Consider the following 17,095-nt stretch of genomic DNA (forward strand, 5'->3'; position numbering starts at 1 on the left):
ATTTTTTCTTTAATTGGATTTTTATTTTGACGATTTTTCAGGCTTTTGGGGACTTGCTATTCACATGTTTATTCACCAGAATACCTTGATTACAAAAATATCAGTACCATATGGGGGGGGGGGGGTTATATCACCGGAAGTCATGTTCAAAATACCCACGTGTTTGAAACAACTGTCGAGAAAATAATGATTTTTAATCAACAAATTTACCATGATAAAATGATTTATTTGATTTTTTGAAAAACTTTTGAATAACTTTTTTTGGATGATTCTTAAAGTAATAAAAAACAAACCACTTCACTATTCATTGTTTTTATATAAATGTATACATTTATTTATAAATAGATTATATATTGTACAGTGTACAATTAAAGGTAAAAAACAAAAAAAATGAATTAAACTTGCAGATGAATAGAACATGAACATGAATACTGTTATATTAAAAAAAATTTTTTTTTTAAAGTTACAAAATCTTAAACAGTTTATCATTTTTAAACAATACGAATTTATAACAAGTTAGATTTAATGTAATGAGATTAGATTTAATGAAACAAATACGATTACTTTTTTGTTCAGTTTATTTCATCGATTTAAGTACTCAAAAACCTTTCGAATTCTGGAATTGACAACTGGTGCTATAGTGAAAAAAAGTTCCAAAATACCTGTAAATAAAAAAAAAACCCACAAAATTATACAACAATTCAAAATTCCATACATGCAGAGTTGAGCTAGTCCCAGTAATCGATGATTACTCACCAATAAGGCAAGGAAGATAATCGAGAGAGTTCTACTTCTGTCAGGGCCTAAAGCATATAATGAATATAATAATTATAGTAATACATGTACTTTGCTATGAAATCATACATGTAAGTTGAGTGTTTAACATTTTTTAAACAGAAATGAAAAAAAAGATAAACATGTATTACCAGTGCCTGAGGAACTTGATGGCGTCACTGATGACGTCATCGGACCCGAAGTCACAGTATCAGAAGATGAAACCCGTGAGTTCAGAAGGTTCAAAGTTGTAGTTGTAGTTGTAGATGTTGTTTCTTTTGAAGTTGTTGCTTTTTCGGTTGTTGTAGTGGCCTCGGTCGTAATTGTCAAAGGCTGTGCATTAAAGTCGTCTTAAAAAGGTAAAATTGATTGAAATAAGACTTTAATTACGAGAGTTAGAGAGTCGTTTTAATTTCCGTTTTGATCGATGATATTAAACTTGATCTGTATAAAAAATTCAAATGTTAAAGATAAAATAGGTTAGAATCTTTTCTTATCAAGTCAGGGTATATGGTAAGAACTTATTTGATAATACTTGTATCTAATAGAAAGTGGGCGCTGAAGTTAGTAAGTTTGCAGGAATGATCGACACGAATCAATTGTGATTTAAATGTCTATAACCTCGAAACGCTGCCACTGATTATTTAAAGGTACCCATTTCTGGGAAGTTGAAGCATGTTTTCTGCTATTTAAAAACTATGTAACATGCGTTCGTTTAAACAAAACTTGTCCCAACGGTAAACAGCCTTTCCAGTGAAACCTGTTACATGTTTACGCGTCAGAAAGCAAAACGGTAGAGTACTAGTATAGTATTAATAGTTTATTTGCTCTAAACGCCTTTAAATTCGGAAAAAGACAATCATTTAAATACTGTATCAAACTTTCGAAAAGGTTATGCCATCGTTGCAAAAGGACAATGAAATGTTTTCCAAAAAAAAGTCCAAATAGTTAATTTATAAGTTTTATACGAGATGAAATAGTTTGGGACTGTTTACGTTTTTAAAAATCGCGAAGCGGTTTATAAAAACGCGTAAACTGTCACAAAACATTTAATATCGTACAAAACTAATAAATATTGAATTCATTGCTTATAATTTAATTTTTTTGCTATCAGATGAAAATGTTCATTTAATCATTGAATCATTTTTTTTTTTGAAAGATGAGGTCTCATAGCTGCAACGGTGATTGCAAACAAATTGAATAACGCGCACTAAAGACTCAATGCTTATATTAACGTTTCTTAACATTTATTTTCTTTCTGATTTATTTTTAAAAATTTCTGCCTTATTCATTGAGTAATGTGCAATTAACGGAAGAGCCATTGGAACAGCCGAATCATGCTGACAAAAATAGTGCATACTAGAGATTTGATAACTTATAAGAGAATTCTATTTTCATTCTGTAATTTGATGAATTTACTTTTGGTATACTAAGAAATTAATCAAATGTATTCATTTTACTGTTAAAATTTGTTTAAATCAATGAAATATTAATCAGCGTATTTATAATATCAGGTCGTGATCTGGTTTGAAGTCGCGAGGAGAGTCAGTCATGTTCTTCGAGAAATACTTAAGGAAGACTCTATTCATACGCACCAGATTTGGTGATTAGGTCTTCTGTGTTATGCGTAAATATCACTGAAATAATCAATGCAATTTGATAGGGGGACATTAAGTAAATGTAAATATTTGGCCTTTAAATTGACACCAAATTGTACAAAATTCAAACGTAATGTCAGATTGATGCGTTTTTTAACGTCCATCCTTTTTTAAACAGCAGCAGCAGATCTTATGCTGAGGTATGTCATTTTTACCGTTTCGAATTTGTGGAGAGAAGGTCCAGAGACAAGCCAATTATCTAATAACAGCTATAAATAATATATTCAAACCCATATTTTGATAACACGAAATGCCAATTCAAAAGTTCTTTTGCCAACTTCCTCATCGCAAAGAAACAAAATTTAAAAAAAAAATTTGAAAATGTGCACTTTATCAACTAAGCAATGAAATTTTCACTTTTCCAACGCTCCAATATTCTTGCCAAATTTGCATCTTACGCGCCCACTTTCTTTAAGGTTGATCTGATGTGCAACTGTAAAACAACTTCTATTCGCAACGTTTCGCAAATATCTTGAGATGAACTTGGTCGTAGCGGGTAATTTTCGCGATCAAAAGCCCTATCTACAACCGTGTGGTTATTACACACATACATGTACGGCAAGCCCCGGTTCGCGGCGAGAAAATTTGCGACGAAAAAAGAGGCTCTCGCAGACCTTGCAAAATTTCTCAAACGCGAATAAAAGTTGGTTTACAGTATTTGTTGACTTTTCAGTTTCTATAAGGGAACGAACGTTTAGTTAAATAAAAACCTCTTACAATTACAGACGCCACACATGTTTGGACAGGTGTACGGTACGTTTGAGTACTTGGAACAACCCGAGGGCGTTATGGTGTTTGTACACCAAGGAATGTCAGGGGTCAAGGCCGAACAGTTCACTGAAATGTAAAAGTTATTTCTCATGTTGTGAAAGCAAATGTGTTGATATGATATATACATGTAAGAATAAACATCAGCAGAAAACGAAGTTTGATGCCAGAGATTAGTTTCTCAAAAAGCTTACAGCATGAGAAGGACTCACTTGAACACGTGTTTCCCACGTAGTAGGGTCTTCCCAATGAACACGAACATGTGCATTTGTCTATGTGCATAACTCCATCATTTTCACAAATTAAGCCGTTACAATCTGAAAACAAATAATTAACATCGACCCTCTGATAATTAAACGTATGGAAAATTGTTATAGGAATAAATGACGATTAAGCTGCTAGTGATGATGGCAGATAACTTTACAAAATTGGTATATGTCCAAAATAACATTGAGCACAAGGAAATGACATTTGAAAATGAAAAGCACCCCTGTACCTCAATGACCAAATAGCCAAACACAGTAAGTTTATTCTTGGTTAATGGTATTGTTTAGCTCAAATGACACCCCTACGAATGTGTTCGGAGTGTTTGCTTTATCGTTGCTAAGTATGTAATAAATTCAGAGATGCTCGAATAAAAGTTCACGAGATTTCAACGCGATTTGTTTAGTTCCTGTGAAATTTCGAGTGGATGTATGTGTTCGAATAATATTCTCAAAATACATTTTACGTAAGTACTGGTCGTTTTTCATATCACATCCTACTTTGATCGATGTAAAAAAATGAACATCTTTTGAGATGTATGTCTTATTTCATCATCTAGCAGTTATTTAAATTAAACGATGATATTCAGAACAGAGTTATCGTTTGTGTTCAACAACGTGTAGAATGGTTGAAAATATAAACATTTGGTTGCTTAATAAAATCATAGCCATGTTTGATGCTTGTGGTGTGCAATACCATGTTTTCAAAAAAATTATTTGTGTTTGTTTTGCATAAAATCTTAGTATATAGAGCAATTTTCAAGGAACATTCTGCATAAAAAAGTATAGACTTTATTAGTCTGTTTCACTATTGATGCTGTTACTAGGTCAGGCGAAAATTAATCCTTAGGGGGGGTCTATATATACTAACTTACTAAGCATGTTAATTGTTGCAACAGCAGAAAAAAACTTATTTTTTGTATTGTCTCATTTCTTTCTAGAATACATTTTATCCATCAATGAATTAATTAAGACAAAGTTTAAAATCAATAAACCTTTAGATTTTATGTTTGACTACATGTACCTAGATTCTATGAAAAAGACAGTAAACACGAGACACGTTTTTTCTGCGAAACTGAAAGGGTCAAATATAGCCACGTGGTCTAAAATTTAAATGAAAATAACATTCGCATATGGTTGAATGAGGTATGAACAGACGATTGTGCCATATTTCTGCATGTTGTTCAGCTAGTGCAGGACGGAACGAATACAAGGAATGGGTACTGTGGTTTCATCAATGAATATTCGTTGAATACCAGTTTTCGTGGATTTCGATGTTAAGTTGATCCACGAAATTAAATGTTCATTGAAATGCAATTTCAATTAACATTTAGTATTGACACGGTTATTGGCCACGGATTTCCGTATCCTTGAAACTCTTCTTTTACTATATCCACGAAAATTGATACCCTTGAATATTAATGAAACCACAGTACTGTGTTTATAACGTATATTGTATGGTTCTTTTTCTTTCTTACCACAGAGATTGTTTTTGCATTTTGAAGGACAATCTTGACAACTGGTACCGTTTTTGTAGGGCATGGCGCCAACGGAGTTGCCTCTAGGAAACAAACATGAACATTCACATGCATGCACAGGTCTGTGACAAAGGATTAAGGATAAAACACTAACAAACAAACTAACAAGCAAAATATTTTAACACCTCCCTTCAAGAAAAATGAAGATTGAAATTCATTTATTTTTGTCAGTTTCGAATTAAAAAAAAAACAACAACAAGAATTAAACACAGTAAATACAATGCAATCAATGTAAATACATTAATCAAGAATTAATCACAACTGCTTGACCACAAAACTAATATTTGGAAAGAAACATAATATCGAATAACGCAAGGTTTTAAAACTATAATTAAGCAGCATAGACTAGTATTTGTACATCGAATTGAATTTAACGTTTTCGGTTCTAGAATAGTTATATTCCAAAATATCAGCATAAATATATGCCAGAAACCACAGTTTAGAACATAAAAAAACTGATCAAAGAAAATCCGAGGAGGAAGAGTGATATTTATCTTATTTGTAGAACATTGAACATTAACTAATACATTAATCACTATTATCTTCAAGCAAGCTAGAACACTTTTGGTCAGTAGTGGGACTTACCCTGGAGAATAGTTACAAACGTAATAGTGCGTATTGCTTGTGCTACAGTAGGCGTATCCACATCCAACCTTAATGGAGGATGACCACACCACCTTAATAAAAAGATAAATTTATGAAAATATAGAATAGCGAAAACATTCATTTCTGTGTGAACTTTTTTATATATTAACTATTAAATATATTAACTAATAAAAAGCAATGTTTAAAAGTTCACCGGGAAATGAACTTTTTAACTTGCTGTTTATTTTTTAAAACATGTACGATATAGTACAAAAACATAAATTAATTGGTTAACGAATGAATGAAATAAGAGGCTTATGGGCCACACCGGTCACCTTAACATCAGTTCTTATATATCTTTCATAAGAGGTAAAGCGAACTTAATATAGTATGCAATTTAGCCAACAAAATAACGATTTTGCAATCATATAGTTAAGTTAAAATATTTCTAAAGAAATCAAAATTACCAGGTTAAAAGACGTTTAGTTATCTTACATGACATCTTTAAAATCTTCATGTTAAAGATATATACTAAGAAAATAGTTAACATACAGTAACAATTTGGAATTTTGGGTATTTATAACACTTTTAACCAAAGAAATCTGATGAAAAACATGTTCTAAAGATATTGTAGACAGTCAATACAATGAACTAATTATGGTTTAACATGAACTATGTACTGAAAATTAGGCAGGTATATTCCATGTAGTGACTAATTTATAACATTCATGTATATACTCGTATATATTGAGAAGACAATTCGTGTGTTGTATGCAAGGCCTAGCGGTAACGCATAGGTCTTTTTTTTATTTTGCGATCGTTGGATTGATTTCCACGAATGTTAATTTTTCACTTAATTAAAGAATGATTAGAATAGAAAGTTTACACAACATGCATCTAGTCTGCTGGATTTTTTTAATTTAAATTCCCTAGTACAACACACTACCCGTGTTTTGTATTATATACTAATATCTCGATGTTGGTTTCCCATACTATGGCAAAGCAGTGGAATCATAAATAAGAACTTAAGGAGGCCGATTTTGGGATTTTTTGGAGAAAAACTGCAATAGAAAAACTTTTTTATTTTTCAATTATTTGTCATTTAAACCAACTCTAGTTTATTTGCATAGTTTCAAAAAATCAACCATCTGGTTCTTTTAGGGGCCAACTCAAAATAAAGGTACATTTGCTGTAGGAATATAAAGGAAACGGTCATATCTATATCGAAGAAAATCCATAAGAAGTAATGCGCAAAAACATGCGCAATGAAAACTTTAGTTGGCCTCCTTAAGTTTCGGAAATCACATAACTTCGTCAGGTACCTGTATCTGTTCTTTGTAAAAAATCCTTCCCGTTAATCGCGGCTTTATGCTATTATTCTCATATTATCAAAGATTTGAGAATACATACAAGCAATATATAAAGAGAAGATATTTTTTGGACTTCGTATGTCACATTATGACATGAATTATTATCATGAGATCAGCGCTACACCAACTAACTAATTATCCTTGGCCTCAATGTATCAAATTTAACAAAATTGAAAATTGCATTTAACTATTTATAATTATTTCTAAAAAAAAAAAAAAAGTGTGTAGATAAGAGGATGCTTGTCAACGCACTTTGAAAAATTACGCACTTTGAACATTTTTTTCAAAGTGTGTTAATTTTGGGACCAAGTCAACGCACTTTGAAAAAAAATATTTTTTAATATATTTCAACTGGCTTATTGCAAATATGATGTGAAAAAAGGATACCTGAATTATGTTTATCAAAAACAATATGATCTCTGAGAAGATCAAATGCGACAAAATTAACCCACATTCTATTGCTTGTTTTTAAGTTTACAATAATTTAATGTTCGTTAATGTTAATATTTTTTTATTGAAGAGAGTTTTTTGATTAGAATACGAAAAGAGGGTTACTGTTGAAACACATAGATTCTTTAACATACAAATGGAGAAATTATTGTTCGGCCAGCTCGTTTTTTTTAATAACACTTCATCTACCTATACAGAGCATATTTCTTTTTCCGATCTTAAATGTTTACCCAAAGTTACTGAATATCATATGTTTTGGAAGGAAAAATGAGGCGTAGGGGACCTTTTTTTGTAGTCAATTAAATGATGCACTGGTATTTGACCTGTATCTTTGGTTAAGCCCCACCCCCATCCACGTTCTAAATACGTTATATTAGATTCACGAGTATTAACAAATCATCATACTAACAACAAATTTAAAAATTCAGTTCCAGAATTTGTGATGTAAAAATATTTTTTCAAAGGGCGTTAAGAGTGTCTATACTAAAAAATGTTGATGTACATTCATAACGCACTTTGAAAAAAAATTTCAAAGTGCGTTGATTTTGTCAAAAAGTTAACGCACTTTGAAAACATTTGTCCAAAATTTAACGCACTTTGAAATTCTTTTCAAAGTGTCTAATTTTTTCAAAGTGCGTTGCCACAATGCTTACATAGTGATATCAATCTTCCGGCAAATATTATTTTTTTATTATTAATTTTTTTTCTATGTCTGTCTATGTTGAACTTATAGAAACCCTCTTGGGGCTCCAGTATTAGTCCAGGGGTAACCGATTATATGTACACTCTACACTACCTTAGAGTACATATGTACTGATATTAGAAATTGTGCATTGATTTCTAGTTTTTGAAAAATTTTTTTGAAAGAAAATTTCCCTATTGGTTCTAGTTGAACTTTGAAACCCTCTTGAGGCCGCAGTATTGATCTTAATGTCATGGTTTTAACCATATAAAATGTACACTACATGTATGTGAGGATGTTTGCATAGGAATCTTTTTAAATTGCAGCATTGTAGTTCTTGGAAAGATAATTTAAAAAAAAAATTCGATATAAAAGGTCAAAAATATGAAAAATTTTCAGAGAGACCTACGAACAGACGACGGAAAACAGATGATCAGAAAAGCTCACTTTAACCTTACGTTCAGGTGAGCTAAAAATTAATAAGTTTCTTAAAGACATGACATACTTGAGTATAATGCCCCACTCCTGAGTTCGAGGTCCCTCCGTATGTAAACTTAGACACTTCACTGTGCCAAAGATTGACCGTGCTATTCCAAGTCAATTTGGCGCCACCGTATGCCAAATTCTGACCAGAGGAAAAGCGAGCTTAATGAAATAAATTGTAAAAAATATTATTTTATTTGAGCTACAATTTTAAAATTATTAACATAAATTTTAATTGTGGAATAATCGGATATCTGAAAGGGTGATAAGTATGCATTTCAGTAGAATTAAAATGAAAACATGATGGCTTGAATGTTGTTTTTATATATATACAACGATACAACATACACTTACTGATAATAATCTGTTTAATCCCTATCGAAATTGAAAACCACATTTTGAATTAACATTTTTTTCCCTCTAAACAGTATTTTTTTATTTCTAAATTTTGTTATTTAAACTTAATTATCGGAGATTATTCTTTGCAAACAAGCATTTGTCATAATTATATTTTTTGTTTATTCATTCAAATTTGAGATACATAGATTACAGGTTCGCGTAGACAAATATCATATAAAATGTGATTCCCGCCAATTGAGAAACTTTCAATTTGAACGATCCGCAAATACATGTTAAATTATAATGTACTGTTACTCATTTATATCATTGCAGCCGGAGATCGAACCAATAATAACTTATGCATCTTGGATGACCATCACACAGCCAAGACTATGTGATTTACTTATATGTAGATAAGGTTGACTACCGGGTTAGCCAGGATATTACTTGTACATTAATTTAAATCTCTATACATTGCTAATATAGCCTTATTTGTGCACACTTTTTGGGAGTTGATTTTAATCAACTCTCATATGCAGTTACTCAGGCAAACTGAAAGTGAAACAGTGTTTGGACCTAAGCACAAATCAACACCGCTGACAACATTTACTTCTAATCAATAAATTCGATGTAATGAGTTCTTAAGCATTGTTTTTCAAGGAAACTAATTTATAGATACCTTGTAAATAGTCAGATTTTAAAGGGTACAAACAATATAGATATTTTTGGAAGTCGTACATTTTATGTATTCCTACGCCAGAGTTTAATATAATAGTCTCTGACAATCAGACGCTCGGCTGTCTCCGTAAATCTCCGACAAGCAGAGAGTCACTCTTGCTTGTCGCAGATTAACGGATACAGCTGAGAGTCTGGTTGAACGAGACTTGAGTTCAATTTTGCTTGAATCAATAAAATTTCTCATAACTATTTCGATTACTGATACGCAGTTTGATGGACTAATTCTTTGAATATTACACAACATTGTTGATATTGGATTTTCACGAATTTCCTGTAGGAGAATTCATATTATTAATAATGTGCGTAATTCAAATGCTTATACTAGGAATTTACTTGCCATGCATGCAAAATTACATATAGTTGATTTTAAAATAAATAATAATCGATAAAACCAACTCCCGTCAGCACTTCAGTACTTTGATTTTACTAGCTCCTTGCACCTGTGTTATTTTTGTATACATGTGTAGTATACGCAAACATTATCTATGGAATCTATACAACTCTAAATACTTTTTTATAGTCGGTATTTTTTTTCATAAGCAATATAAAACTATATGACGGAAATAATTAACCATTATAGTATTTTAGGTATTCGACAATATGCTTTTTTATATAATTAGTACTAGATTTTTGTGCTTGAAGTTATTGTATACTTTGTTTGTTCTTATCAATAAATAAATTATAAAAAAAAAAATACAACCGTGGCGTCGAACGATCAAATGGACCACAGGTATACATTAACATATGGACAGTTCCATTCCCTTTACCCCCCCCCCCCCACCTACCATCCTTAAATTTTTCAGAATCGCCTACCTGATTTTAAACCCAGTGAATTGACTCTCCTATTAATAAAATACCCCTGAACACTTGCAGGATATTGCAAATTAAAAAAAGAAGAAAAAACATTAAACCAATTCTACATTTCTTTTTAGGGTTCACCCATCTGCACATCAAAAAGAAGAATGGCGAATGGACGGCAACCCTGTGCACGAGCACATGCAAACGCAACTTCTCGGGCCTTTCGGAAAAACACCTCGAATGTATTAACATCACCGGATGTTAGAATTTTATACAAAATGGAGTCGCTTTCCATTAAAATAACTATCGGCTAGACAGCCTTATAAGTAGCTTCTGTGTTATATTTTAGGGTATATCATTTACTTTAATAAAGTCTAGCTTACATCTCAACAGATCGTAAAATGTGTTGTATTTGTATCAAGTTTTATGAAAAGGGGGGTTGTCATGGACGCCTAGGTAATACATTCGAGGTGTTTTTCCGAGCTTGCCGGAAAGGCCCGAGAAGTTGCGATTGGAGCACATGCTGTGATTTGGGACGGCTTCTATTTGCATAAACATGTATATATTTACATTTTCAACTGTGATAACATTACATGTCAATTTTGAACCCTGAACCCAATAACTTCATAAAACATGAGTGACAGAAAATGGACGTGTAGTGTAGCATAACCGAACAACGGTACTAGTTGCGCCGCGTAGTAATTATTATACATAGCCTGTGCCGCATAAAAATAGTGGTTTTAAAATAATGTTGTTTAAAGTGTACAAATTGGAAATAATATAAATATAATCTATCATATTAAATATCAAATCTATCATAAAGCCCGAAGGGCTTTATTGGATTTGACCACGCCCCGACCGAAATTATCACTTCATAATACTCAAAGAATTATTCCTTATTCCTTAAATATTTATTATCTATACTAAAACACTGTACCTGGAATCCGCCGTTGATAGTTTCCATCGTGTTTGATATCACAGTTTTCCGCCCACTTCTGCGCCACTAGCGCCACATCGTTGTCCCAACTCTACGAAAATCAGTGCAAAAGAACTTACTAATACATGTAAGAGCTAAATCTGTTCAAAGTCAAAGTAAAGTCTGATATCTATTTAAACAATATTTCAAAACGTGATTTGGGTCTTTTCTTTTTTTTTACTGAGTATTTAAGCTCATTTTTGTAGTATATAATTATATTTATTAATCTGTCAAATAAAATATTTATGTAATAATGTTGAGAGAAAAACAAAATACAAAAAAAGTCACTCCTCTTTCGTATAATTATCATTTCATAAGCGTCGGAACCGGGTTGGGGAGGGGGGGGGGGGTGGTTGGGAGAAATGAACAAAAAGTGATTAAAAAAGCAAAATTATATATCTCTCAATGTGTCAGAAATAAATTTCATTCTTTCAGATTTATGATGTTTTGAAATGGCCAAAATGATAGTTGTAAACTCAGGATGAAATAAATATGACTATATTTGGCCCGTTTTAAATTGCAAAAATGGTTTTTTTTTCACATTTGCATGTTCGCTTATTTAATGTTTTCTTTTTCTTGTTAATTTGTTTTGTTATTTGGGTTTTTTTTTTTTGGGGGGGGGGGTTGTATTTTTTTTTTTGCTTTGTTTACTTGTTTTTTTTGTTTGTTTGTTTTTTGGCTTTTCAGTTATTTCAGATAAACAATATTAACAAATTTAGATTCAATAGTGATATAATAATTCTTACCATTTTCATCATGTTTGTAGCAGGTGGGTTGACCTGTGACCTCAGGAGATTATGCAAATTGACGATATCCACCTTTTCCTGTTCAGTGACACCTAGTGGCATGGGACAAAATCATTCAAAGCACGGGCAAAAAAAACAAAAAAAAAAACAAAAAAAAACAACAACAACAACAACAACAAAATAAACCCTAAATGTTCATTTGACTTTTTGTATAGCAATTTGATATACACTATAAATTCTTGTCATAACGTATTTATTAACAGTAACTTTCAGCATTATTCAGTAATTTCTACGTGAGCGGATGGAAGAATGTTGTACTAATCAGCTAGATTGAATTCAAAATGTGATTCACTTAATATCATTGACTTTGCGTAACAGTTAAGTAAATTAAATGATTTATTCACTTGTGTCTATATTATTTTAGTCATGCGTTTATTTTCAATTATTTTTTAAGAAGAAATTTGCCCAAATCTTATTACAATCTTCACTTGATAGTGCTAATAATGAAGTTTAAAAACAGAAAGTAGAAAAATTGACATTTTATTTTATTCAATCTTTATCCAGTTTGTCGAACATCAGTGATCATATTATAAGTTGAAAAGCTAAAATAGAAGTTCGAGCAAGGTTTTAATTTGGATTTAATTTGAGTGATAATTTTAAAAGTAATATTAGTACATGTATTTAAGAAAGAAAGATCTAAAAGTATCCATTTCATTATAAGTTAAAGAAAAAATATTATTACAATGGCGTCTATCAAATTCTTTTCTTTACGTGTACTTACAAGTAGTAGTTTGATCAAGAAAATCAAAGTACCGAAAAAACTGACGAAAAAAATGAACAATATCCCACATGATACGCTAAACTTGTGTTTAAAATTTAGTCTATACAAATTAAAAGAATAATATTATTGCACATTCAATTATATGATAGCAAAGCTAGAAAAAAGATGAAGTTTTTTTCAGACACGTGTATCCATGTTGTACCTACCGGCTTGGGTAGCTTGGGCAGATCTGTTCAGGCAGGCCGAGTGGTTCTCAATGGTGGTAAAACGAGGCTCACAATTTGCCTGTAACAGACCAAAATATATCATTCCCACTGTATAGGAAAAAATTATTTTTATCACTTATCGTATTGAAATGATTAATTTTAATTACTTATTGTATAGAAATGATTAATTTAACTAGTACTTGTTGTATAGAAATGATTAATTTAACTACTTCTCGTAAAGAAAAGATTAATAATTTAACTACTGGTTGTAAAATATGATTTATTTTAATTACTTATTGTTTTAGAAATAATTAATCTTAATTACTTTTTGTATAGAAATGCTACTATAGAGAATATTCACGAATTTATTGCGAAAATGTGTGTTTGTTGAATGCCTGACTGTTTATTTGTAGTATTGTACAATAACTGAGTATCACTCACATTTGTGCTTCTTTTGAGTCTGACGTCATCCGCTACGCAAGTAAATACCATAACACCTAAAAATATAATACTTATTGACAAGGTCATGCAGTCGTTCTTAAATTACTCTTTTTCAGTCATCAAGTAATATTCAAACATTTCGGTAAACATGAAATTCCATTACGTACTGCGACTGCTTTGGAATGCTTATTGTAGTCCTCATAATGTTATTGATCTAATGAATCTAAAGGATAGAGCGAGTACATGTACAAGCAACACAATTCATATCCTCTCTCATTTTGCATAAGACTAATGTAAATTAGTAAGCCGTTAGATGAATCTAGGTACACAAAAGGTTAAACGAGAAGTGTCCTTGCTCCTCTGTCACAGATCCCTTCACCCCAATCCCACCCACCTCACCCTATGTCCGATTTTGTTTTCCTGTAAGTGTTTTTGTTTATATATGTTGCATGTCCATGTGTCGATATAATTTCAGTAGTTCTCTTGTGTAGAGTTACCGGTACCTGGTGTTATATACTGGTACGAGGTGGCCAGCATTATTGATATCAGTCTAGCTCATGATCAATTAGGTTTAACAAATACTTTGACAAAGGTAAGAGACGGAGAGACTACTCTACGATGACAAGTACATGTAGGATCATTTTGATACAGGTTTGGGGTAATGCTAAATTTAATGGTTATGCATTGCAAGGTGTAATCATGCCACAAAAGCATTACAAGTAATGTTTATGTAATGCATTACTTTCCAAAATCTAGTATAATGCTGGTATTACATGGCATTACTTTGCATTACTATGCTCTTCTATGCATGTTTATTTTTAAAATTGTGATGAATTGAATAATTGAAATTGTATTTGATTAAAAATTGTTTTAAAGAAGAAAAAGTCATTCTTGAGATAAAGATACTTGGTCATATGATTAAAAAAATTAATTAAAAATCCATTCTTAAATTGTCAATATAACTAGCTGTTACAATTAACACAATTTCATAACATTTTGTATTGTTTATTGGCTAAATTCAAATGAATTATAAGCTGTTGAAACATATGTACATAATTATAAATATATAATGCTACACTCTATCCAATCAAAATCAAACAGTTCGCTATTGACGTTAAACAATATTCTAAAAAAATATTATTCATACATGTACATTCATAGGAGGAGAGACCCTATAAATCAATAAATCAAATGATTATAATAATGATAATAATGATAATAATAGTAATATTAATAATAATAGTGATAGTAATAATACATCAGTTGGATGTACTAGTTATCCGACATCCCGTTTTTTACCTGCCTCACGCAGAAACATTGCGAGATGGCACAATTGTTTGCGATTATGAATGGCAAGGAGTTGAACTAACGTAAACATTGAAGGACGAGACCAGTAATATTTTTTTAAATACAATACCCGTAGACTTTTATAAAATGGACAGATAAGTATGAAATGGAATTCAAAAGTCATTCTTGAGATAAAGATACTTGGCCATATGATTAAAAAAATTAATTAAAAATCCATTCTTAAATTGTCAATATAACTAGCTGTTACAATTAACACAATTTCATAACATTTTAAGAGTATTGTTATAAGGAATATTATATCATTTGACAAATTAACTACAATTAGTTGTGCATTCAATGAAGAATGTGTCAACAACACACAATGCCCCCAGGACTATCTAAGTAGTTCCAAAACATTCCAGTGTATTAAGAGGTGCTAAACACCCCAATCCCCACCCTTCTCTTAACTGTGTTCCATTAGAATAGAGAACAGACATACACCCTTGAAAGCAAAAAAGAATGCATTAAAAAGAAGTCACTGTCTCTGAAAGCTTAAAAATAACTTCCAGTATTATAACCCATTTGAAAATAATTTTACTCTCTCTCTCTCTCTCTCTCTCTCTCTCTCTCTCTCTCTCTCTGCTGTGTTGTATATTAAGTACAATAGTTTGGACTGATAGAAAATACAAGATTCATGTATTTTCTCTGTTATTGCCTGGACACTTAAATATATCTTAGATTTTCAAACCCGACAGGATGCAGTTAAAAGATGAAACCTTTGAAATTTCACTGATCATAAAGTGCAACAGCAATCTTGTTCAAGTCATTAAATTTGAACCTGATAGTGAACATAAACCTTTAAAAATGTTAAAGCGTGTTTTATATATGAAACATTTGCAAAAGATTTTTAATCAGCTTTTAAATTACTTTTTTTTAACTTATTGTCGACTTTTCACAAAATAATGGGAATGGTAATGCATTACTTTACTCATGTAATGGTAATGTAATGCATTACTTCAAGAAAATTAAGTAAATGGTAATGGTTATTTAATGCCTAAATTAATGAAGTAATGGTAATGTAAAGCATTACTTAACAATGTAATTCGCCCCGAGCCTGTTTTGATATAAATAAAATTACCGCAGGAGTATATCAATTTGGCTAATTCAAAACATCATAAACCTCCAAAAATGAAATTTATTTCTTAAACATTGATAAATTAGAATATGTTTGCTTTTTATCACCTGATTTTTTAAATATCATTTCGCTAAGCCCCTACCACCCCCCCCCCCCCCCAGGGGGTTTCGACGTCTATGGATACATGTAAGTGAAACTTTATTTGAAAGCATTGAAGCCCTTACAATATCTAAAGTCTTGGTAAAATTACTAGTGTATCATATACACATACATGCATACATACATACATACATACATACATACATACACACACACACACACACACACACACACACACATACATACATACATACATACATACATACATACATACATACATACATACATACATACATACATACATACATGTATGTATGTATCGTTCAATGATATTAGAACGTTACGTATCATCGTTTAATGCTTAGTAACTAAGACCATTCGCCACATGTACATGCACGAGGCGGCTTTTTCTCACAACTTTCAATTTCAAAGGAATTCTTAATATTTAATTTTACTAAATTTAATGCAAGTAAATTGTCATCTATGTAAAGCTAGACAAAATAACCATGCATGTAATTTAACTTTAAGCTTATTGTCATTGTACAATATTAATTCAGTGATCACATTTAAATAAAACAATAATTAAATATTAAAACTCGGACTTGTTTAATAATGTTTCAATGAAAAATAACTTACTTAACATGTAAAACCAGCGGTTTCGAAGATAAGGTCCCATATTGTTCATTTATATGTAACTGACTCGTGAGCATTAGACTAATTATCAACTCACAACGATTTGATTGTCATTATATAAGGCCTGGGTGTATATGTATATGAAAGAGTGGAAGTTATTTCCTAAAATGGCGGATGTTGAAATGAAGACTGGGCATACCATTCAAGCAGTCATCGAGCACCTTGCGTAACTACCGTGTACAAGCTACCGACACCAACATCCGACTTGCTTACTCACACAGTCAAAAACAATCGCAACGTTTCGGGCCTTTCCGACAAGCGGAATGTTTTCCGAGCTCTGCCGGG

The 17,095-nt window shown here is 31.5% G+C and overlaps 1 protein-coding gene across 1 annotated transcript; it reads right to left on the minus strand.

Annotated features, from left to right (window-relative positions):
* Positions 1-303: 303 nt before the first annotated feature.
* Positions 304-16,884, minus strand: LOC128180908 (cysteine-rich venom protein Mr30-like). The gene is made up of 13 exons (XM_052849100.1): positions 16,754-16,884; positions 13,597-13,652; positions 13,156-13,234; positions 12,169-12,260; positions 11,384-11,474; positions 8,594-8,733; positions 5,587-5,678; positions 4,942-5,024; positions 3,413-3,517; positions 3,150-3,269; positions 927-1,124; positions 757-803; positions 304-662 (listed from the first exon to the last, which is right to left on the minus strand). The coding sequence occupies exons 1-13, from the start codon at positions 16,800-16,802 to the stop codon at positions 636-638; spliced, it is 1,179 nt and encodes a 392-aa protein (XP_052705060.1). The 5' UTR covers positions 16,803-16,884; the 3' UTR covers positions 304-635.
* Between the last annotated feature and the right edge of the window lie 211 nt (positions 16,885-17,095).

This window comes from Crassostrea angulata, chromosome 4, assembly GCF_025612915.1.
Source record: "Crassostrea angulata isolate pt1a10 chromosome 4, ASM2561291v2, whole genome shotgun sequence".
NCBI lineage: Eukaryota > Metazoa > Mollusca > Bivalvia > Ostreida > Ostreidae > Magallana > Magallana angulata.

Bases quoted from the DNA above. Each gene is read 5' to 3' on its own strand.
- LOC128180908 (XM_052849100.1), bottom strand. From the start codon at position 16,802: ATGAACAATATGGGACCTTATCTTCGAAACCGCTGGTTTTACATGTTA. The intron at 1,125-3,149 runs GTAAGAGGTTTT...TACCTTTTTAAG, and splicing joins CATGTGTGGCGTCTGTAATT to ACGACTTTAATGCACAGCCT. The intron at 804-926 runs GTAATACATGTT...TATATGCTTTAG, and splicing joins ATCAAGTTCCTCAGGCACTG to GCCCTGACAGAAGTAGAACT.